Below are 24,936 nucleotides of genomic sequence, written 5' to 3'. Positions count from 1 at the left end.
TTCCACTCTCCTCCGCCGCTATACTGCCCTGTGCACCCAAAACACATGAGCCTCTTATTCTCATGCTCTCCTTTGGACTTTCCTGCGTCTATGCATTACTCGTTGCATGCGCCTGAGCCATCTGCTCCCATCTCTGCCTATCCCTATCACATTATTCTGTCAAAGCCAAAGACCATCATCTCCAGAAATTCTTGAAAGGCATTCTGAGTCAGAAGTTACTTGGCTTAGAACTCCCCTCTTACTTTCATGACATGCCACGTATTTGGTGACACGCAGCCTGCACACATATATTGAACGATAAGCTTCTTCATGGCGGAGGTGGCTTCACCTCTAACTCCCTGCCACTCCCTCTCCCCATCACGAGCTCAGAAAAGAAGTAGTGACTGGATGGCTGGTGAGAAACATCAGCCGCGACACTGTAGGATATACATACCCATTGAAGTTTCTGAACCGAAATTTCTCAGTATAAAGGAATCTGTCCCAAAAAGTTGAATGTGGCATCTCTGTTGTTGTGGGAACGGGATGTGGAGGTAGCTCAGATTTATAGCCACTCTCTGCACATTGGGAGCAAATGCTGCCAGTCCTGCAGCAGCCCCACAATTGTGCTTACGTTTGATCCCACCGCGGCAGCCACGGTGTCAGGCCCGTCTTATTGCGGACCGTCCTCTTTTACACTGCCCTTCCACTTTACCAAGCAGGGTGTCTTTTCCATAGGAACTCTCCTCTCCTGACATAACATTCAAAGCATGTGAGAGCAAGCATCCCAATTCAGGAACATTCTTTTTTTCTTTTTTTAAAAAAAATTGAACATTTTATTGGGAACTCTTACAGATAGCATAACATTCCATAGTTCAATCACATCAAGCAGTATTCTATAACTGCTACCACAATCAGTTTCAAAAGATTTTCTTTCTTCTTGAACTCCTTGATATCGGTTCCCCTTTATCCTCTCTCTTCTCCACCCTACGCCCCAGGATGCCTTCTTTAATCACCTTTTCCCCTATAAGAGTTTGTCGGAGTTTTTTGTGTGCCATAAATTACACGATCCAATATATCCATTCAAATACAATTCTGCTGTTATGAATATACTTTTTCCAAGACAGATTTGTTGGTTCTTTTCACAGTCCACGGTACTTTCAAGATTCTCAGCCAGTCCCATAATTCAAAGGCTTCAATTCTTTTTCTGTCGTCCTTATTGTCCAACTTTCACATGCTTATGAGGCGGTTGAAAACACCACGGCCTGGGTCTAGCGCACCTTAGTCCTCACAATAACATCCTGCTTTTCAACACTTTAAAGAGGCCGCAGCAGATTCATCTAGTCTCTGTTGATCTCTTGACTGCTGCTTCTAGGCGCATCGACTGTGGGTCCTAGCAACATGAAATCCTTGACAACTTCTATCTTCTTTCAGTCTATCATGATGTTACATATTGGAATCTTTGTGAGGATTTTTATTTTCTTTATGTTGAGTTATAATCCATACCTAAGACAACAATCCTCAAGCTTCATCAGTAAGTGCTTCAAGTCTTCTTCACTTTCAGCAAGCAAGGTGGTATCATATGCATATTTCAGGTTGCTAAGAAGCCTTCCTCCAGTCCTGATACTGTATTCTCATTAATTTTATCCAAGGTCTCCAATTATTTGCTCAGAACCTGAATTTATATATAAGCAATTGATGGTCTATTCCACAGTTGACTCTTTGCCTCATTGGAGCTCCTGATATTGCACTTCTCTACTATATGTTCCAGCACATGTAGTTAATTTGATATCTGTGTGCTCCATTTGGAGAAGTCCACATGGACAGTCACCTTTTCTTTGGTCGAAAGGGTAATTTTTGATGAAGAAGATGTTGTTCTTGGAAAATTCTATCACGTGAACTCCAACTTCATTTACATCACAAAGGCCATATTTTTCCAACCACTGTTCATTCCTATGTCTATTTTTTGCTCTCCAATCACCAATCATTATCAATGCATCTTGATTTCAAGTTTCATTAAATTCAGGCTGAAGATGCTTGTAGAACTCTTCAATTTCTGCGTCACTAACTTTAGAGGTTGGTGAGTAAGTTTGAATAAAATTACATTGATTTGACTTTCTTCCCTGTGGGTAGATAGCCCGTCACAGACAGCATTGTGTTTAGCTTCCTTTAAATCATGTGCTAAATAATGTTTACATATATTATTGATATATTTCAATACAGCTTGGTGAGTAGCCACTACCTGAAGTCCTCATTGCCCTCTATACCCAGGCCAGCTATGTCTTTCTTGGCAGAATTTACTACTGTCCCCTTCATAAGGGGGATTTAGACCTAGAATGACAGAAACATCTAGGGCCCATCTTTGGGAATATAGCCACTATGGCTTATAATTAATCAGTTTTCAGGCTGCACTGATGGTTAGTTATTGACTAGTAAATCTCATATTACTCCTACTAATATCATTGTTGGTATAGTGGTTATGCATTGGGCTGCAAACCACAAGGTCAGCAGTTCAATACCATCAGCTGCTCCACAGGCGAAAGATGAGAATTTCTACTCCCATAGAGAACTGTGGTCTTAGAAACCCATAGGGCCATTTCCACTTTGTCCTATAGGGTCACTATGAGTCAGAATCAACTGGATAACAGCAAGAATATAATTGTAACAGTCATGTGGCATTTAAGCCTATAGATTATAAAGTGTATATGCACTTCACTTCAGTGGGGAAGGAACTAGTGATTTGGAATAGTTCAAAAACTACTGAATAAATGCTATGAACTCCTTGAGCCTTTTTTCCAATTCAGTGCAGAAATTAAGGAAGTTGGACTCCAAGCTTAACACAAAGGTATAGAGACATACTCTCTCTTCCTCTGAGAGATAGCCATATTGTTTCATAGAAGAATAAACAGGGAATTAGATTCCATTTGGACCTCTGTGTACCAAACAATTGGAAGCATATGAAAAGTATTTTAAATGCAAGCATTTATTACCTTTCTCAATAAGATATCACTTATATGGGAAAATAAAGTACAATCCAATGTGTTTCTGGGTAAACAGCCGATGTAGATATTTAAAAACTAAAGTATATTTATTCTGCATTGGAAGGTGGCTGGAGACTGCCTTATGTATTAATGTGTGCTTTGCAACTAATACCATTTAAATGCTACCCCCCATATGCATTAGTGTGTGCATTGGGGGAGAAGAGCAAGGCATGCTAAACTGAGTAACTGCAAAATGTTCAAGATTTATCTAAGAAAGAACAGCTAGTGCATTGATGTGAATATTCAAAGATAGATGTTTATCTTAATGGGCTCAGAGGTACTTACAAACAGCATAATTGCTGAAGTCACTTTAAAGGGCATTTATTCAAAGCAATTGCACTTGCTATTACTTTCTTTTATATAAAGAATTCCATTTAAGGGTTTAAGTGGGGCAGGGCTGGTGTGGTCAAAAAACCATTCCCGCTGAGCTCTGCTAGGTCAAGTCTATTTGGAGTAAGCAACATAACTCCAACTCTCTTTTTGGTAATTTTTGGACTTCTTGTAAAAGACTGGCTTGTACTATTGTTAAATCATCCCCAATTTCCAGATTGCTCTATGATGCTGACCTCTCTTTAAACCCGTCATTAGTCTTAGGTGCTATGGAATTAATAATGACCCCACATATTAGAGTAGAATTGCCTGTGCATTCTCTAGACTGTGATCTTTATATAAGGACGGAGCCCATGTTAAGAACGAGGTTGCTAAGTAAAAGGTTTGCAGGCCACCAATCATTCCATGGGAGAAGGCTGTGGCAGTCTGCTCTCGTAAGAACTATTACTTGATGGCAATGAGTTTGGTTTGCTTTTGAATGTGTACAGTATCAGATTGCGGGACGCTTCTCTCACGGGGTCACTGGAGAGGTAAACCTGGAACTACTGGGGCATTGCTGTGCTTGGTTTGAATTGCAAGGCAATTCTGACCCAACGAGACATTCTGTAACTTGAAAGCCAATGCTCTCTTCCAGAGAAGCCCCTATTTTTGACACACAGCTTATCAAGGTATTGCTGTACCTGTCACCCTTTGATGAGAATTAATAATCATCCAAAAAGTGGGGAAGTACTTCTCCTCCATTCATATCAGTTCCATTCTTAGAAACAACAACAAATCATCCTAGTTCACCAATTCTGTTCAGATTAATAGGAATTTCCTAAGTTCCTGTTGTCCCTTTACATAGTTTTGTGCATCTCTGTTTGGGGCTAGCCCTGTATCAGTACTAGGCACGATGTTAAAACAATCATTAAAAAAAAGTGGTGATATTACCATCACATCATAAATAGTGAAACTGGAGTCATCTGTGTTCATTTCAATCCACAAAATAATAGCAGAAGAGAGATCACATTGTCTCAAATGTACAGAAGAGTAAACTGGGGTGTCGAGGGTTTGTGGTTGCTCTAGACCAGCAGTTCTTAACCTTCCTAATGCTGCGACCTTTTAATGCAGTTCCTCATGTTGTGGTGACCACCCAACCCTAAAATTATTTTTGCTGCTACTTCATAACTATAATTTTGCTACTGTGATGAATTGGGCGACCCCCGTGAAAGGGTCATTTGACCCCCAAAGGGGTCACGACCCACACTGCTCTAGACTCTCACCATTATTAGAAAGGGGTGAAGCTCATGTTTCCTGGCCCCAAATGCTATCCTTTGCCCTTGGCATTAGAGTACCCTCTAGACAAGCCTCCCTTCCCTCCCTTACATAGCTTAGCAGTGGACAGAAGAGAAAATAACTGTGTCTGAATATAATAAAAATCATTTATTAGGTTGGCATGTAAAAAGGAGTATTGTTATTTTCATCAGGAAAATATTGCATTAAAACTATTTGGGCTGGCGAGTGATGTCTGAGGTTCCAGCAGATATAAATGAGATGATGGACAAACAGACTGTGTGCATAGTAGAATTAGTCAAAATGTAGGGTGAGGAACTCATCAGGCCTGGGCAGCGTGTAGTAAGCTTTTATCAGAATGCAGAGCTCTGTGCAGGAGGAAATGGTAAGCGAAGGATACCTCCAAAAATCAAACTGACTGCCATCAAGTTGATTCTAACTCATGGTTGCCCTATAGGTTTCCTAGACTGTAACTCTTTACAGGAGTAGAAAGCCTCTTCTCCCTCCTGCAGAGCTGCTGGTTGATTTGAACTACTGATCTTGCAGTTAGCCGGCCAACACCTAACCACCCACACCACCAGGGCTCCTGAGAAGAGGATAGCATTTTCATATTATATAAGGTGGAGGATATTGAATATAAATGGATAAATATAGAGTGAATGAGTAAAGGGAAGGAGGAAAGCATAGATAGGCAGATGAATGAATGAATGAATAAAGTTGGATTTTATTTGATAAGCAATCAGATCAACTTGGATCAGGAGAATGGCATGTTGAAAGTCATATCTGTATTCTAGAAATACATTCCAAGGTTCACTGAAATGAGCGAGATCAGTGACAGCAAGACTGGTAGGAAAATATCTGAATTAATCAGGGCAAACCATTGGGACAATAGTGCGGGGGGGAGAAGAACTACATTTTAGTGAAACATTTTGCAGGATTTGGTGCTGGGAGTTTGACAGTAAGGAGGACAGAAATTCGATGACTCGGGGTTGAGTTGGTTCCTAGGGAGTAAGGATGCCATCGAGAGAGAGACAGATAGGTCATAGGTAGCTTGGGATGTAGGGATGTCTGGTCCCTCTCGTATTGTTCCTCAGTGACGGTTACAGAAACTTGACCTCGAGTGACTGAAGATGGCATGTGTCCTTTCAATAAGGACGCTGGAGTCTGAACGACAGAAAGGAACTTGTTTTGATTCAGCAGCTTGACTGTGTCAGTCAGCTTCTCACTTCTTTCTCTGCCTTTCTCTCATGCTTACAACCTCTTGATCACCAGATGGCTGCTGCAGCTTTAAACATACCTTCACAACCGGAGATAAAAGGGAGTGCCTATGTCCCAGCCAAGTCTTCCTCTTTCATCAGCCTCGGGTCCACGTTCTTAGTTATCTCTTTGTCCAGATCAGGGACACCTGGTCATCTCTAGTGGCAAAGGAGAGTTGACTAGCCTGGTCGCAGCCCAAGGCAAGAGAAAGTGGGGGGATGAGTAGTGACAGGGCTAGGAACCGTTTCTCCTTACACTATAGGGACTTTGAAGGCAATGGCCATGTTCCACTGGTGTTAAGGCATGCCCTCTGGCTCCCCTGACCTTTTGCTGAACATGCAGACCTGGGACTAGAGAGAGATGGTGAACCCCGCCTGCTCTAGTACTGTGTGCACTTTCTTTGTCCTTTGCCCTTCTGGGTCTACATTAGGCTCCTTCTCAGCAAAGTCAAGGAGAAAAAAAAAAGAGAGGACATGCTGGGAGGAAATCTGCAATGCTGTAAAAATAGAATAGGACCTGGGTGCCTTCTTCAGTAAGGCGTACATGAAAAGCAGCTTCTTCAATTATGAATGTGACTTCTCTTGTTGATTGCCCTGTAATCCTCTTTTATTGATTTCTGTTTATTTCCAATCACCTAGAGTGAGAGGCTGTGTTGCTTAGAGATCTTGATCTCTACAAGATTGTCATTAAAGCTAGTCTGCAGTATTTAGTTGTTTATTGTTTGCTCAGAGTGATTAGATCAATAAAAAATACAAACAAAACGCCTTTTTCTTCACTCCTTAGAAGTGTAGGAGGAAAAGTAGTAGCTCTTAATAGAGTGATTTTTTTTTCAAAGAGGCAAAGTATATTAAAATATTCAAGGACACAAAGTTGCCACAGACTCAGCAGAGACTCTCGTTGACTTTCCTTTTCTGAGGGCTGGTTTGGAAGAGCATCAGGTTTCCCAAGATCACTTAGTCTCAAAGTTTTCCGAAGGAACTTTGTATCGAAGTCAATGGCAACAGTCTCTTGTAGCTCTCAGAGCAGGTCTCAAATCTAGTCTTGTCATCTAGCACAATTATCGACATATTTTCTAATGATAAATTTTTCACCTCTTCTCCTTCTTCCCCCTTTCTTCCCCATTCTTTCTCCTCCCCCTTGTCCTCCTCTTCCTCCTCCTTTTTTTCTTTTTCTTTTCTTTTTTTTTTGGAGTTCCTGAGTGATACCATTGGCAAAAGCTAGTGTGCTCAGTTACTAACCAGACAGTTGGAAGTTCAAGTCTGCTCAGAGAGCCTTGAATGGAAGACATGGTGTTGAGCTTCCAAATGGTCACAGACATTGAAACCCAGTGGCTTTCAATGTGAAGTGCTCTGAAATACAGGCATGGCAATGAGTCAAAATTGACTTGGTGACTTTTCAAATGTGTCTGTATTGAAATCTGTCTCAGAATTGGAAAGAAGTGAGGAGAAATGATGGAATGGATTTCTTTTGGGGTATTATCTGCTGCGTTAGGAAAGAGCTGTCGGAGGGGTGTGCAGGGTCTGGGTGTGCCCTGGCTTGAGAGAGAGATGAGCTTGTGTAGGAATTGCCGGCACCACTTGCCCCGACGCATCTCCAAGGCAGGAGAGCCAGTCAAACCCACATCTAGTCAAGACTAGGAGAACAGCTCCCAATTTCAGAACTGTAAGCTAGTTATCATAATTTGAATGTGTGAAAACAATCCCCGACTCTTAGAGCTTGTTCCAAAGCATTTTGTGGAGCTGTTCTCATGAACAAGCACAAAACAAAATTAACGATGAATTCAAAAAACAGAGACAATGTCATCACAGCTATTAACACCATGAAGTTTTCCGTTTTTCCCATGGCTATCTTTTAACTTGTCCTGGTGTGTTTGGTTTGTTCTTTGACACTCTTCTAAGGCATTGTAAGTAAAGGGAAAAAAAATCCCAATTATTAGCATGGATATTTCCATTCATCTTTATGCTGTGCAATGCCGGCTTAAAATGCATATATAAGCACAGATAAGCCATATATCCAGTCACTGAAATAACCCAGTTTGCATTCAGTACCTCATGTATGCCTATGTGCTTTGTTCGTACCAACACAGTGAAAACACTGCGCACAACTAACTGAACCCGTGATGTTTCGTTTCTTGACACACTACCAACACTCGCTAACTTTGACTCCCTGAAGTTATAATGAGATAGGGCTGGAAAATGAACGGATCTATGGGTTGCCCTATGAGTCCCTGACTCACTGTCATTAAACATGATGGGCTGAACGAGAGAAGTGACAAAGGATGTAATCAGGTTCCTGGATAGTTTGAGTTTCTTAGACTATCGTGGCCTTTCGGCTGGCAGGAAGGTAAGTGCTGGTTCTAACAGGCAATGTGGCCTCCTGTGACTGTCAGTGTCTTCACATCCACACCTGCAGGTGTCACACGCCCCTGGCACACAGAAAACGCAAAGAGTAGCAGCTTTCAACTGAGCATTTGCTCCTAGCCGCTTGTGTTTAGAAGACAGGATGAACCTCCTGGAGAGAAAAATTGGAAGACAGGTGCAAATCAAGCTGCTTGATTCATATTACTCCCACATCTATTGGCCCTTAGAATTCCATGCTACTGAAAAGTCGATAGAATGCTATACATGAATGGGTTGACCCGGAATGGTAGTGGATGCGGACACTGCGGAGACCTCCTCTGGTCACACGTATGCCCCACTGTCCCGTCACACGTCACTGACAACACACGGCTTCAGAGATGGAGTGCTTCTCAACTCCATGATGGTAGCTAAAATCCAAAACCAAATTTAGGTCCATGGACTTGGTCCAACCACGCAAGACAGACTAGAAACGCCCCCATGGGATTCCGAGACAGAACACTGTTAGGGGGGTGGAAAGCCTCATCTTTCTCTGCAGAGGGGCTAGCAGTTTCAAATTGACCTTGTGGTTAACAGCCCAAATTGTAATCTACACCAGCAAGGTTCATTTCAAGATGCTGGCAGCAGATCCTTCTACCAAGCACAGGGTCCTTCTCAGAATGAGGCGTGTGTGACTTCCAGACACACCCGTGGTTTCATCTACTGTTTCCAACCCAAGTTTTGACCGTGAGCATGGATGCTGTGGGCTGGAATAGGGAAACACCCTTTGTCTCATTGCCAGTCATTAAAGATGAGAAAAGTCTTACACTTTGGGCATAATCGGTTGTGTTCACTTCCTAAATCACTTTGAATTGCTACCTAGGGTGGGATAATTCCATTAAGTGCCCGGAAAAAGAGGGTTTTATTGAGGGAGAGTGGGTCTGTCTGGTTTCCTAGATTTCTCCTTCAACAACCTGAAGACTTTCTCTAATGTAGAATTTTATGATATGAATTAAACAGCTTTAATTGAATCCGTTCCCTGAGTCTTTCCCCCTGTAAAGTTGGTGGGTAACGTAGTGCCCCTAACAAAACACCATAACACAATTTTGTTGTAATGGAATACCACTAAGTGACTGTATGTAAATGACAGAAATTCATTTTCTAACACTTTTGGAGGCTGGGCATTTTCATTGTGTTGGCAGAGCCTATCTCTCTTCTCTCCTCTCCTCTCTTCTCTCCCTCTTCCTCCTTCCCTTTCTTCTCTTCTCTTCTTCTCTCCCTCTCCCCCTGAACCCCCTTCCTCCAGCAGAAGGTTCTTCCTGTTTCTTCTAGCTCCTAATAGCCCTGGGTACTTCTTGATGTCCTTGGCCTGACTTTCAACTGTGACCGTCACATGTATGGACTTCCTCCTGTGTGACTCTGTCTGTTCTCTCCTTTTATGAAGTAGCACTTACAAGGGATTTGAAGTAGGCCCAGGATGGTCTGGTATGGATGAGCCGATCCTATTCAAAGAGAGACCCGATTTCCTCAACCAGGACCACATTCACAGGCACAGGAGTGAGAATATAAACTGATCATTTTAAGACCTTCTAAGCTACTCTTTCAACCTACCCAGGAGGTTTTTGTTGTTGTTGGTTTGCCTGAGTTGGATCGTGAGGTTAGGAACCTAGATAGAGCACAAAGAGAAAGACCATGCTTTGGGGAAATATGATTGCATTTTTCTATTCCCCCCCCAATCCATTCTTTCTTCCTAAATTGTAAAAACAAGGAAAACATGGAATGATACCAACTCAGTGCTCAAATCCTCACCTGCCTTGTGGGACTTGATGTTCAATTCCCAGCCGGTGCTCTTCAAACACAACCACCTGTGAGGGGTCTTGGACATTGCTATGATGCTAAATACACTTCAGTGGGACTTCTCGTCTATGATGAACTGGCAAGAAGAGCCTAACTTCTACACAAGGCTGCTCACGACAGCTCTATGAATCATAAAAATGTAATCTTCACCCAACCGCAGGGATATCTCAGGACTGGGACAGGCATTGTTCTAGTGTGCATGGATTCCAGATGTGGCAAGGGCTGACTGGGCCACAATGACAACCCCAAACTACAACCACAGCTCCATCATGGAGACTCTAGCTCATAAATATAGAACCCATTGACTGGTGTCTACATCATTGTTGCACACTAATATGGGGACTTAGGTGACTGCCCTTTTCGTAAGCACAGTGGTCAAACTCACTTAGAAGGGAAATCACAACTCAAACAGAAAGCAAGACAGGGTGGAGGGAGCTTGTAGCAAAGAAGAAGGAAAGAGAAAAAGAAAGACTGAGACTTTTCTTGGAGTGTTAGATTTTTTGGCATTTGCTTATAATAATAATAAGAGGAAAAATCCACTGCTATCTACGTGGTTTTGACTTTTAACCACCATTTATAATATTTATGAGGCTATAATTTTTTAATGAGAACATATAACCTCAGCTTTCTCTTGTGGAGTGTGGGATGGGTTTGAACTGCCGACCTTGAGGTGAGCAGTTCAACATTTACTGTTACCACTGCTCTTTTCCTTATAATAGATAGGCCCTAATTTCTTCCAACTAGTCTTATAGTAACAACTAAAAACATTTGAGGTACAGACAAGCCTTTCTGATTAACAATCGTAGAGACAACTGAATTTATAAGAAAATGAGCCATCACATCCAAACCTTGACATGTATATATATAATCAATAGGCATTCAATCTAGATTCCTAGACATGGTGTGTGGTTGGGTGGATGGTTTTTTCTTTTCCTCTTCTTCTTCTTTTCTTTGCCTCCTAAATAATATGTAATTTCTCCAAGCCAAGAAATAAATTGAAAGGATTTAGAGGGATTTGCTTATCAGTGGAACACCACGTAGCCTTACATTCCTCCTGCTTTTGGGGAGGTACATTGAAGTTTGGTTAATCTTCCCTGGTTCAATACCCCTCTTCCCTCTGTCAGGCTGCCTTGAACAACAGATAGATTAATCCCCCTTCCACCCACTCACTCCCCCACCCTTCTCTCTTGATCCATACCACCCTTTCTGAGCAGACGGAAGGAAATCTTAAAAGTGGAAATAAATAAAGCGGGGGGGGGGGGGAAAGATGCTGTGACCCATTTATTTATATAATCCCCAAAGAGCTCAAGGATAGAAAAAAAAAGGCCTCCAATCCTTGGCACACAATTTGACTAAGTACTGTTAATTAAATCTTGAGCCTGCAGAAGTGCTTCCCTCAAGGTTAATTCACTAGCCAAAGTGATTATAAACCATCTTGTTCTTTACCTGGCTCTAGTGCCAGGGTAAATAAAAAAAAAATACCCCTAGTACAGTTCCAGTGCGTCCATTCACAGATTTATTCCAAACAAAAAGGTATGTAAGCTGGTCTCTACCATCAGTACATGACTGTAGACAAGTTCTCTCAGTGATATCCTTGGTGTTCGTCTCCTAAAGGGCTGACCAAAATGGTGACTTCTGTGGGGCTTTGCTGGGCCCTTCAAATTCAAGGTAGTCAGCTGAGGCTGTTATGGCCACTGGTTTTTGAGATTCCAAGTGGAATAATCTTGATAGATTTTCTTGAAGCACACAGGCTAGTATAAAGAGTTTTAAGAAAATAGAAAATGACATTGGTGAGAAAAGACCAAGGAAGATGCACCAAAGGATTTTTTGTTTCCATCGTGAAAACGTACCTGTTGACTCTTCAGTGAAGTAATTACAGTGGGGAACCTTACCCTGTCCAGTCCACAGCCGTGATCTTCCAGTCAGGTTTCTTTTGGTTCCTTAATTGAAAGGAACACAGCAGGAGTCCCTGGAGGATGTCAAACCTGTCCCTTTGACACGGTGTGAATCAAAGCACTGAGTCCTTCCGGGAAGCCTCGGGGAGGTAGACACACATCTAACGATGTGCACGGACTCCCAGCAAGAGAACGAGGGAAACAATGGCTTCACATTTTCATATCTGTGTTTTTACTAAAGGTTTCTATGCTTGTGAAGTAATACTTTTTGATTGGCAGGATGTGCCAATATGGGAGAACAGTGGGGACACTGATGCATGTGGGCATAATTTGACGTGATGTGGGTCGTACCATTGGATTGGATGCCTGGTTACTGTACCTTTACTAAGAGTGGTTAATCATTTTTAAATGCAGTGGTGACCTCTTATGAACCTGATATTAGTTTTTATAATGTTGTAGCTAATACGTTAGCAACTAAGCAATGCTTTCTGGCTTTACTTAATCAAATCCCAGTAGTCTAGCAAGTTTGTGAGGAGGGAGACTTTGTCTTTTCTCTGTCTGAACTGCACCTCAATGACTGACACTTTGTAGACAGTTAATAAACATATGTTGAAAGAACTAATTGTTGAATGGAAACATGCATTCTCTTATTTTTTCTTATTTTTTTTAGAAAACTAACTGGTCCAATTAACTAATTTTCTTATTCGGAATGCAATCTCTTTTGTCCTTGGTAACTCTGTAAGGCATCCTCCTATCATGGAGAGTGAGCTCTACAAGCCCAGTGAGATATGTACTCATAGGCAGTCATAGCTTACCTACAAGTGATCATCTCCAGGAGGAGATAGAAGAAAAGGAAGCAATACCTTGGGAATTTCCAAGTACAAGAACCCTAGAACAGCGTCTTTAAATTCACCAGGTATTATACTAATAATGAGAAGTCCAGGTACATAGAAGTGGGACGCAAGAGTAACCTAAGACAGCATGCAGAAGTAGAATATTGTATCTTCAGTTTAATTGGTCAACACCGACATCGTGATATGCCCCTTTCTTTCTCAGTTGAATGTGACACGTTAATAATGTTTAGGGTTCAGTTTGTCAACAACGTGCCAGTTTTTCTTCTGGAGATGACTGACCAAGGACGACTTATAGCAAAAACAAACATAGGGACCTCGCTGTCATACAAGCTGATGTTATTCTCACGCTATTTCTTCACTGGACTTGAGGTGGGTCTAGTGGTAGGGCAGACAGAGGTGGGAGATAGAATGGATTTTAGGAAGCTTCTGCAAGCTCCAGAAAGTCTGAAAACCATCTCGTTGTTAGTACATGAATGTGTAGGATTATAAACAGGCAACAATTTTGTCAAGAAAATCTTAGGAGTTAATTTTGTAATGAGATGGTCCAACTTTTCAAATCCCATTAAGGGTTGTAAGCTTAGCTAGAGCCAGTGAGTTATATTATTTGCAATACTTCAGATAGTCTTTATTTAAAGGAAGACTAAACATTTGTAATAAAGCTGATGTGGAATCTCCCGCCCATGAAGTATTTAAATCTCAGTGTCACTCTGAGAGTGAAAGTACAGAGGAGGGATGAAAACACCATGCATTTGAAGAAATTTAATTCTTTTTAGCATGAAGCAGCTGTAAAGATGTACGACTGTTTTCTGTGGGACTTCAGAATATTTATGGGCCTTTCTCTTTTCCTTTTTCACTGGAAGAAAGGAGCTCATCATTCTTGGGTGTGTTATTTATAATTTCATAAAGGTGTTCTGTGGCAGGACTTATTTTATCTTGTGCTTAATCTCGTTCATATAACTGTGGTTCCAAGGAGCAAGGATGGAGAAAAATGATGATCTGAAAACTGATTAGCCTATTTTCAATCAAAGATAAGGGGCTAAAGGCTGAAATTTGAAATCATAAATAGCCATTGGGGCAATAAGGCGGAGAGAGGGAAAACCTGGCTTGAGCGGTGCTGAACTTGGAAGTAGATGCTTCTCACAGTGCCAGGATTGGGCAGAAATGAAGAATAAAATGGATTCATCACTGTGTTGAGATGGGAAGATCCCTTCAGTATAAATTATTAGGAGCAGTTGATTATAGAAGCAATAATTCATGGATGAAAAATGAGAACCCCCGCTGCAAAAAAATAAAAGGAAATATGCCTATAGTGCATATATCATGTATAATGTGTATATAGACACCTACATAAATGGGTAACGTAAACATATGTCCACCACTTGCCTGCCAGTTTGTCATACTCTGGTGGCTTGTGTGTTGCTGCGGTGCTGGAAGTTCTGTCACCGACATTTTCAATGTCAGCAGGGTCACCCAGAGAACACACGTTTCAGCGGAGCTTCCAGACTAAAAACAGACAATGAAGAATCAGCATTCACTTTGGTGTAACTGGCTTCTGAAAATCTTATACATCTCATGGAAACCTTGCCAGATACTGAAGACCCAATGAATGGAAACAGTATTGTCAGTGATAGTGCCAGAAGGTGAGGCTCTCCACGCAGAAAGCATTCAACGTATGGCTGAGGAAGAGCTGCCTTCCCCAAGTAAAGTCAGCCTAGGGACACGGACCGAGTAAAGCCTGCAAGACCTTCATCTGTGGATGGAGTGTGGCTTACAAGGGAAGAGACAGCGGCCGACATCTACTCAAACTGCTTGGAATGTACCAATTAAGAATCTAAGAAAATTGGAAGTTGTCAAATATGAATTGGAATTCATAAAGATAGGCATTAGGAAGTTGAAATGGATGGCTCTGGGCCACGCTGAATCAGAAAATCCTATCGTCTACTATCCTGTGCATGGCACCATTAAGAGAGGGACACTGCGTTTATCAACAGAGAGAATATTTCCAGCTCGATCTTGCAATACAGGGCTGACTGTGATAGGGTGATACATATCCTCTTAATGTACTGGCTCACTGTGTATGCTGTGACAATAATTAGGGAAGCTGGCTTATAGGAAGAGGATGATGACACAGTTGTGCTTGAAGAAAGTCAGAACAACTTGGAGCAATTGCTGACGAAGGTCAAGGATGGCAACTCAATGTGAAGAAAACCAAAATCCTCTCTCCCAGTAGGTAGCCTCATGATCAGCAGAGAAATGCCTGAAGTGGTCAAGGATTCTTTCTTGCTTAGATCCATCATCGATGCTCACAGAAGCAACAGTCAAGAGATCAAAAGCGTATCACGTTGGTTGAATCTGCTGCCCAAGATCTCTTTAAAGTTCTGATAAACACCATGTTACTTTGAGGACTAAGGCATATGTAATTCAAGCCAGGGTATTTTCAATTGCCTCATATGCATGTGAAAGTTGGACATGGAATAAGGAAGGCCAAAGAAGAATCTAGACATTTGAATGATAGTGCTGGCAAAGAATATTGAAAGTACCAGGGACTGCCAAAAGAACCAACCAATCTGTCTTGGTAGAAGTACAGCCAGAATGCTCTTTAGACACAAGTACTCATGTATGTTGGGCATGATTTCAGGAGTGGGCTGTCCTCGGAAAACAGCATCATGCTTGGTAAACCAGAGGGGCAAAGGAAAAGAGGAAAGCCTTTGGAAAGATGGGTCAACACAGTGGCTGCCACATAAGACTTGTGAAGATTTTGCAGGACCGAGCAGTGCTTAGCTCTGTTGAACATAGGGAACCCACTCAGTGGCACCTGACAACGACCCACATTAGGTAGGCTACATCATGTAAATATGCCCACTCGGGTGTGCAGTTTCGAGTTTTTCTTTGTCCCAGTTTTATTCTGAGGTAATTTCAATATACATTGCTCGAGGGGAAAAAGAAAAGAATATAAATGCAATGAAATATTTTTCTTAGGAAAAGAATAAAGCAGGTTCTTGCCAGTAGGATAGTTTACTGAAAATTATTATAATACCTGTCTTTAAATTTATGCATCCTTGAACTTATGGGTTAAACTATGAAATACATATTTTAAAATAGAGTGGAATGAATGGTTATTTTTAACTTAGCAAACACCGAGGGACACGGTCTCTTCCTTTTCTCAAGAAGGCAAGGGCAGCTGTTTATTTTGGACGATGGAGATGGCACAGACAGGCCTAAGGTTGCGACCAGGGTCAATGTGTATTGGCTACTGATGGAATATGACGGTGACATGGTGACATGTAGAGGGGTGGAGGTGGGAAGTCTGATCATCTGGGAGGTCGGGATTTCAACTCGTTCCCATGACCCCAGTGTGCAAGAACAACACGGTAACACAAGAAGCAGCCACGTCTTGTCTGCTGTCCTCCTGTGCTGCTCGTAGGGATTCAAAATTCAAACTTCGGAAACTTTGTCATTGCTGCTTTCCTTTCCCCACCCCCAGCCCTTGATTTCTGCGACTTCACTGCTATGTGTCCTTTAGGGCTCCGTTTCCACCACCGCTTTCCTTGGAAACGAGCTCTCTTTCTATGCTGCTTGCTCCCTCTTGTCAGAGCATTGAGCGTACTATGACAAGTTCGCCTGTTTGCTTGGCTCTCCCCAGAATTGGTGAGTTCCTAGAAGCAGAGAAACCATGTCTCACTACCGCTGTATCTCTAGTAACTAGTAGAAGCTTGATTGACATGTAATTGCTTAGTGAGTATGTTCTGAAGTATTGAAGAAAGGAAGGGATGAACAAAACACCTGAAGCCATGGCTCTTCGAGACCACAGATGGTGGGCCCAGCAGCCCCGCTCGTCACCGCTATCAAAATTATCTGGCTTATGAATTCTCATATGCCTTTCATTTTCTTCTTGCATGATGTCTTTAGTTGATTAGCTCTGCCACAGACTCCAAAACATTAGTGAAATAATTGGATTTAAAACTAAAGAATTTTTTCCCACAGATTTTATGAAACCCCATCATATGCCGACAATGCCATGAGTTTAACAAACAGACATGTACTATCTCGTAGCATTAGAGGCTAAAAGTTCAAATTTGGGGCACTGGTTCTAGGGGCATTCTTCTCTCTCTCAACTCAGAGAAAAGACCTGGCTTCTTTTGACTTCTGTGCCTTTGGCCTTTTGCTATCTTCATGTGGCGTAGCAACTATCTCCCCCTTTTTCTGCTTGCTTGTTTATTGGCCTAATCTGCTTTAAAAATATTTCTATAGTTATTTGGCCTCACTGACATAACGAAGAAAACCATTCAAAATAGGATTTCATACACAGAGGACTCAGTATTTATAGAACATATTTTTGAAGGATATATTTCCATCTATTACAAATGAACTTTGGACAATGTTGATATTAACAGACAAGAACTACAATATATAAACACGTAGAGCCCAGTAGGAGCCCTGGTGACATAGTGGGTTATACGTTGGACTGCTAACCAGAAGGTCAGCAGTTCAAAACCACCAGCTGTTCTAAAGGAGAAAGATGAGGCTCTCTGCTTCAGTGAAAATATATCGTTTCAGAAACCCACAGGGGATAGTTTTAATCTGTCTTATAGGAGCTCTATGAATCAGAATCCACTGGATGGCAAGGAGAGAGTGAGATACCCCAGTCATTGGGAATTATGAGAACTTTAGATAATTACTATGAAAAAAAATATGAAAGAACTGACATTGAGGATACCTTGATTAGTATCCCCAACAAAACCATAAATAGAAGGGATTTCTAAAGCCATATCGTCATCTCAAGAAGCATGCATTGTGAGGCAGGTAAAAATACCAGGTGCTCCTACAAATGTTTTTTTTTTTTATGATTATATTAAAAGTTTTATGGATGTTAACTGTTTACCACAGAGCATGAAATCACATTATATACAATTTTTAATAAAAACTTGAAATGGAAAGTGTTTAGTAAAAGCAAACGTTTTTAGTAGGCAAGGTTCTAGATAGGTGTGATCCTCATTTATTCCCAAGAGCATTAGATGTTCTTCTTTCTAAGAAATTAAGAGTAGTTGTGAACAGTGGGTGTGATTTTTGGCAAACGTGGCCAGTGTCAGTGCTCGGTCTTCTAGGATAACCAGCTACTGTTCTGGCCAGTGCGGGAGTTGGCATACTACCCATTGCTTTGGGAGTCTCACCGGCTTCTGTCTCTGTATGGTGAGATGGAGCTATAAGACCCAGAAGAAGAGGAGCTCAGGTGTCTTGGAAAAACAGAGCACTTTCCATTGACATCTCCTTGAATATATTGTTCTTACAGAATTTTTCAAGGCAATTGTGACTAGAAATGATGTTTGTATCAAAGAAATGGAGGCCGTGAACTGTGAGCAAGGAAGAGCAATGCTAGAGGGGGGTATCATTAAAGAGAGGTTACATAGACAGATAGCAAACATATCCAAAGTTGGAGTTGCTATCAGGCTAAATGGGAGAAAGACGAGGCTCCCTACTCCCTTAAAGATTTATAGTCTTGAAAACCCCCAAGGGCAATTCTACTCTGTCCCAAAGGGCACTAGGAGTGATCCTTTGGAATCGACTAGATGGCAGTGAGTTTGGTTTTAGTTTATCAGGCGAAAGTGGCTAGGCTTGTTCACTTATGTGCATGCTGAAGGTGGGATTTATTAAGCAGCTACCATGTGGCAGGTACAAAGTTTCATGTTCAACATCAGACTTAAATCACATGACCAGCCAATGGCAAAGGTCCAATTAATCCCAATTTGGAGCTGAAAAGATGTGGGCTTCCCCAAACTAAATAACTCTCCATCCAGTGACCTGAGTATATAAGAAGGAGGTGGAGGTTGAAGCTCCACTCTCCCCAGAGGAAGACCTCCTCTTGGGTTTCCCACACCCAGCCAACTTCTTCCATCCAGCCTGCTTTGCATGTAGCCACCACCCATAAGAGCTACTTGCAAAATGGGCACCCGCTGCCTAAGGAGCACTTTTGTATAGAAGACCCAAGAAGCCAAAAGTCTAACAAGTGTAGCATAAGTCGCCTTATACATGAAGGAAGGGAGCCAGAGAATGGAAGAGCAACATCATCGTAGGGACCCACTGCTGGGATGGAAGTGGAGAGGGCAGGGGTGGGGATGGGGTAAGAACAGAGGGGTAAAGTCAGGAGGTATCACCTAAACTATGTGGCAGAGAATCATGTTGTATTAGATGAGATATAAAGAAGGTGAGAGGAAAATAGTAAATAGCCTTTTGACCTCAAACCTAGTAGTATTTTCCCTGAAAAACAACAACAAAAACCCCTAAACTAAAATTTACCCTGTAATTTCTTTTGTGCCATAAAAAATAAGATATCTGTTTTAGAGCTAAAATACACATTGCATTAATAATAATATTAATAAAAATAATGATATTAGTGTGTTCTTGGTATCTAGTGGAGAGTTGCATACTATTTTCATGCATCTGCTCCGTGACCACAAAGCCCTGGCAGTCACGCAGCTAAGTGAGAGGCGGCTAACCAAAAGTTGGTCATTCAAGCCCCCCAGGCGCTCCGTGGTAAAACACGCAACAGTCTATTCTGTAAAGGTTACAACAGCTGTGGGAATCCTATTGGGCAGTTCTTTCAGGTTAGAATCGACTTGACAGCAATGAGTTTTGGTTTTTGTTTTGTTAGCTTTGTTGTTGTTGTTGCTCCTTCGTGGTCTTTTTAAATTGTATTCTCTGGCCTTTGATTCTGGAGACAAGCTCGTAAGCTTGTCATTAAGTCACCAGATTTCACTCACCACGAAGGGCCACATGGTCCCCACATGGTTCCCGCTGCAACATCCTTAGAGCCACAGCACCAAGCATCCACTCCTGACTGAGTCCAATGTAGAACCAAGTCCTAGGCCTGCTTTTCATGACGGCCCTTCCTAAGGAGTTTGTTGGAGTCCCAGGGTGGGCAAATGCGCTTACCTGCTAACTGAAACATGGACAGTTCGAATCTACTCAGGGGGGTCTCAGAAGAAAGACTTGACGCTCTGCCTGGGGGTGGGGAGAGGTAAACACCCTGCCATTTCAAATCTTTGGGGCAAAGTTCTAGCCTGACACAAATGGGGTCACTGGGAGTCATGTAGATTCAAGGTCAACTGGTGAAGCAGAGGATTTTGGGGGGCATATTTCTCCCTCATGAAATTTTAGTATCACAGGTATATGCATACATCATTTAGGGCACCTCATCTTTTGGAGGGCCGCCAATTATTATAATTTTGAAGATCACCCACCATCAGCAAAACCTGATTTACTACCTCGTGATGGCAGTGCCCATAATGATGACGGGGCTTCAGATTAGTTTTCCCCTGATAATTTCTTTCATCGCTGGTTCTCAGCTCCTTTACCTCCTCCCTTCCCCGAGTAGCTGGAATCGAACCTGCATCGGGCACAGCAGGAAATACCAAGGAAGCTTGTACACCAGTCCTCTAACACCAACCACAGTGCTTTGGGATGCGACAGCCAGCTTCCCTTTCTGGAAACACACAATGGCGTCTAAGATTCTAAAAAGTATGCTGGAAACTTCCCTTTTCTACTAATTAGAAGCAGGAGAAGGGGATCTAGTATCTCCCTGTTAAACGTAGAAGATCAACGTGGAAGACACCTCTGTGCCAGTGTCAATGAAGTGAAATCAATGACCTCATGTGCGTTTCCTCTCGTCCTTCACTGAATTCAGGAATTATATACCTAGCATTTCTATTTTCAAAAGATGTGCTCTGAAAATACTAAGCATAGAATTATCATGTAAAAGTAGGTCTATCCAAGTCAGTTAGGGGGCCACGAATATAGACTGGTCTTTAAATCTACTGGAATCCTTTCCATGTTACTGACGAGCTGTGCGTCCTTCAGAAAGTTGCTTACACTCTTTGTGTTTCACGTCTCATTAATTATAATAATCCATGCCTAAAGGATGATGATGCGAATGTTTCTAATAAATGAATAATAATTATAGCTAAGCATAGGTACAGATCTAGCATAAAACTTGGCTAATAGCAACTGCTCACTAGGCAAGGAAGCCATTTAGTAATTTCATCTTCCATTTGGATGTGGAGTCTGGGTCAGTAGTGAGCCGCACCTCTACTGTGGACATCGTGTAGGCATGTTGCTGTTAGATGCTGCCCCGTTGACAAGTCGACCTTGACTCAGAGCAGCCCCACGAGGTTCTTAAAGCTGTAATCTTTATGGGAACAGAGCACCGGGTCCTTTCTCATTATTTATAGCCTGGTGCTATATCATGGTGTCACCAGGCCTCCTAGTAGGCTATGGATTTGGGTTTTGCGTGCCATCTGTATATTTACGTATCTTTTCATAGTATGGATTGGGGATATAACTGGTGTCCACTACAGAAAAGTCTTCTCACCAGCCATGGAGCAAGGGCCCATCTCCCTGTCAATAGCCACAGTCCCTTATATGCTTGGCAGCAGATGCCTGGCATTGGGGCATATCTGCAGAGACCATTAAAATGAAGCATTCTCTCAAGCATTCTCTATTACTGTGACAGTGACACACAAAAACAAACTACCTCTCTGCTTGCTCTCGCAACAACCTCACCTGCGTCCAGAGTCAGCCCGTGTCTCTGCTGGTCCACATTACTAATACAGCTAATTGCAGCAATTACATGAAGAAATTGCTGCTAGCGCGGGAAGCCATTATGCTGTTCCTGAACAGACTGCCTTCCACAGTGTTCATTAATTACGCCAGCTGATAGACTCACAATCACCAAATCATGCACTGAGACCACACACCATACGCATGGAAGCCCTCTCAAAGCTGCAGTGACTAGCTGCTCAGGCTCCCCCCTCCCCGCCCCCCTCCCACCCTGCTCTTCTATCCATTCTCAATAGTCTTCCTCTGGCCCTTTTGGTTTTAAAATGTGAAATTCACGTGGGGATAGAAGCATGCTGCCCATTATGATTCATAGGAACGCGATACGCTTGAAACACCTGGAACCAGCGGGGGCTCCAGAGGTGCCCTTCGACTCACAGGCTATCTGTACCATACCCAAAGCCTTGCTCAGCTACACAGGAGTTAAAAATACCCCACCCCACAGCATGCCCTCATTAGAAAAAGAGAATCAGTAATAGTCATAAGAGGCAGGACACAGTGATAAGTCTCTGCTGCCTTTATTCATTGGTTTGCTGATCTCTCTCCCTCTTTCTCTCTCCCCTCTTCTTTTCCTTTGACATGCACAGCCAACATCAGATGACCTTGTGTCATCAGCTGAATGTTCTAGCGATGATGAAGACTTCGTTGAATGTGAACCGAGTACAGGTAGGTCAGGTCAGTCTTGTTCTGCTTGCTTTCTTTTTTCATTTGCAAAAAAAAGACATATATGTGAATATATACATGTTTTCTATGTATTATAGTGTGTTAATGTGTGTATATCCTATATCTATATATGTATAACCCTACATATATAAATATATAAACAGAAGCATCAAATCCCATGGAATGAGTGATAAGATTCCCACAGAAATTTGTAGTCAGTCCCTAATCACTAAAAGAAAAACCTATCATGTGGGAACTAAATTGGGGCAAGTGGATTTCCAGTTGAACCACCAGAAATAAAAAGGGGTATGGAGAACACAAAGAGGTTGATATTAAATGAGATTAAAAAATAGGAACCCAAAGTGGAACCATAATGATTGGTCAACAACCTTGAAGCCTCCTGAATTGTTGGGAGCCAAAACAACAGATAAGGCAAAAACACAACAAAGAACACAGTTCTCCATGGGATTTCAACAGCAGTTCACATGGAATGATAGTTATGCTAATTTTGTTCATTGTGTATCTAGAGAACTTATGAAGTCATAAAATAAAGTGAACCAAAATTAGTACTGAACCAGGCATGTCAACAGCTGTGATGCTTCAGATGTAGCCACTGTGCTGAAGTTGACAGGACTTAGGCAATTAGAAGCTTCAGTGTGCTCCCTTTTTTTTGGACCCAGATACATTGTGATGTTTTATGGTCTTTCTTTATAGCAAGCTATACATGCTATAATTTCTGGTAGGAGTTTCATGTAGATATAAAATAGAGAACAGATATCATTGAATTTCTGTGTATATTTAATGGAATTAAAAACTGGAGTTGTGTTAGGATCTTATTTTAGCAAAGGCTGAAGGAAATAAAAAGAATTTCCTAGTTGATTCTTTTCATTGTTTTATTTTTCCTCTTTTTTAAGAAGAGACAATCGGTTAAATATTTTCTTTGGCTCATTTTAAAGACATTTGAGCTTCATGGGGGGTGGGGGGAGGGAGTATATACAAAACAAAAGCAAAAAACTCCCCATTTCTTATTCCAAAATAATTGACAACGGTTGAAGTCAGACTCCTTAGTGACTTGCAAGCGGCTTTGGATCCAGGAAGTTCTATGGGTCCCTGTCCTTAGCATTATAGGAACAGATCCATGATAAGCAGAGATTTTTCCGTTCTAGAGTGTGATGCATTCTTTCGGGGGTTCCAATGCGTGGAATAAAAAGAAATCTGTGTTAATCAGATTTGTGGCAGGTTATCAGTTAATAATCTCCGTGTGCTACCTTGAAGTAGTTTTATCTCTAAAAGACAGATAAATCCAATCTATTCCAGAACTGGGGTTGCAAGCTCTTAGTCATTAGTTAATTTAACCATTCACCCATTCATTCAATAAATATTTCTTGAGCACCCAGGCAGAAGATGGTGTATTCCTGGATTTGAGGCCTTCTTATTTTAATAATTTCTATAACTGAACTTTTAGAAGATGGAATAACGATATTTGCTGTCTAAATGACCTCTCCAACAAAATTTAGCTCAACAGATGTATATCTGAGGGTCAACTCTTTATATTTGACAATGTGCTAGATATTTAGAATTCAGATCTGAGTATGTCATGATCCCTGAGACACAAGGCTAACTTAGCCAGCTTCAGAGCTAATAAATAGTTTACAATTGCTAGATTTTAATTTGGATAACCTGTTTATCTTTAGTCTGCTTCTCCTACTTTCTCAGCACTGATCCTTGCACTTGCAATGTTAAGCAGGTCCTTACACTTTAAGCGTTCTTATAAAAGATGACACTGGAACCTCCACAAATATTCTTTCCACCCTCCTCCGTCAGCAGCAGTCCTATTCCCTGCACACATCGTCATCTCCATAGAAACTTCTGTAATAAGGCAGCAACTTATTCCCCTAGATCTGAAATCCACAAGGCCGACTTCACCCCAGGTCAGGGATGTATTTTGCTATTTGGTGCTAAACCTATGTGAGCTCAAGCTTAATAGGTACAAACTAAGTCCATTTGCTTTTTCGAGCCAGCAAAGGTGTTTCCTCTGATTCAAAAGCCAAATCCAAAAAAATCCAACCCCCTGCCATGAAGTTGACTCTGACTCACAGTGATCTTCTAGGATGAAGAAGATGTGTTCTTCAGGGTTTGCAAGGCAGAAAACCTTTATGGAAGCAGGCTGCTTCCTCGTTCTCCTGTGAAGCGGCTGGAGAGCTTGAACCACTTGAACAGAGCAATGCCTAACCTATTGGGCCACTAAGGCTCCTGATGTAAAAGCCAAACCCAGAAAAACCCACACTAGTTTTGGCCCGTCGTGACCCTGTAGGGCAAGGTAGAACTGCCCCAGTGAGTTTCCAAGATCAGCTCTTAAAGGGATTAGAACACGTCATCTTTATTCAGCAGAGCGGCTGGCGGTTTCCAACTACTTCTGAACAGTTGGAGCCCAACTCGAAGGCACAAATCCAATGCCAACATTTCTGAAATAATAAGAATTACATCTAGTTGGTGGTGGCAAAACAATTGCTATGTTCTGTAGGGGACTTCAGGGGCAGAGGAGAGGGGTGAAGATTTGACCCCCTCACCCTAGGATGATTCAATTCATCACTTTAGAACAACAAGCATTTCCTCTATCAAAATATCTACCTATAAAGTGTTCCTATTAAGTGGTTTGAATAAACAGGATTGTTGCAGAAGCATTATGTATACAAGAAGGAAGTTGATCTTCCAGTTGCTGCCTAGAAAGAAGGAATTTGGCCCTGGGGATCTGATTGGTTCTTATGTGGTTTGCAGGCAGATAGCTCTCAAGCCCTATTTCCCATTAAATAGGAGATAGCTCTCTAGCCTTTTACATTGGCCC

The 24,936-nt window shown here is 41.9% G+C and overlaps 1 protein-coding gene across 10 annotated transcripts in view; it reads left to right on the top strand.

Annotated features, from left to right (window-relative positions):
- Positions 1-24,936, top strand: part of NRXN3 (neurexin 3) — a 1,780,548-nt gene that overhangs the window by 1,698,153 nt on the left and 57,459 nt on the right. For 6 of the 10 annotated variants that reach the window (XM_075530567.1, XM_075530566.1, XM_075530569.1 and 3 more), the window contains one exon: positions 22,016-22,094. In XM_075530567.1, coding sequence (XP_075386682.1) covers positions 22,016-22,094 — 79 coding nt within the window. Of the gene's footprint in view, positions 1-22,015; positions 22,104-24,936 lie in introns of all 10 variants that reach the window. The other 4 variants (XM_075530568.1, XM_075530571.1, XM_075530575.1 and 1 more) reach the window with 1 other exon arrangement.

This window comes from Tenrec ecaudatus, chromosome 14, assembly GCF_050624435.1.
Source record: "Tenrec ecaudatus isolate mTenEca1 chromosome 14, mTenEca1.hap1, whole genome shotgun sequence".
Classification (NCBI taxonomy): domain Eukaryota; kingdom Metazoa; phylum Chordata; class Mammalia; order Afrosoricida; family Tenrecidae; genus Tenrec; species Tenrec ecaudatus.
This window is presented reverse-complemented; position numbering and strand designations above follow the sequence as displayed.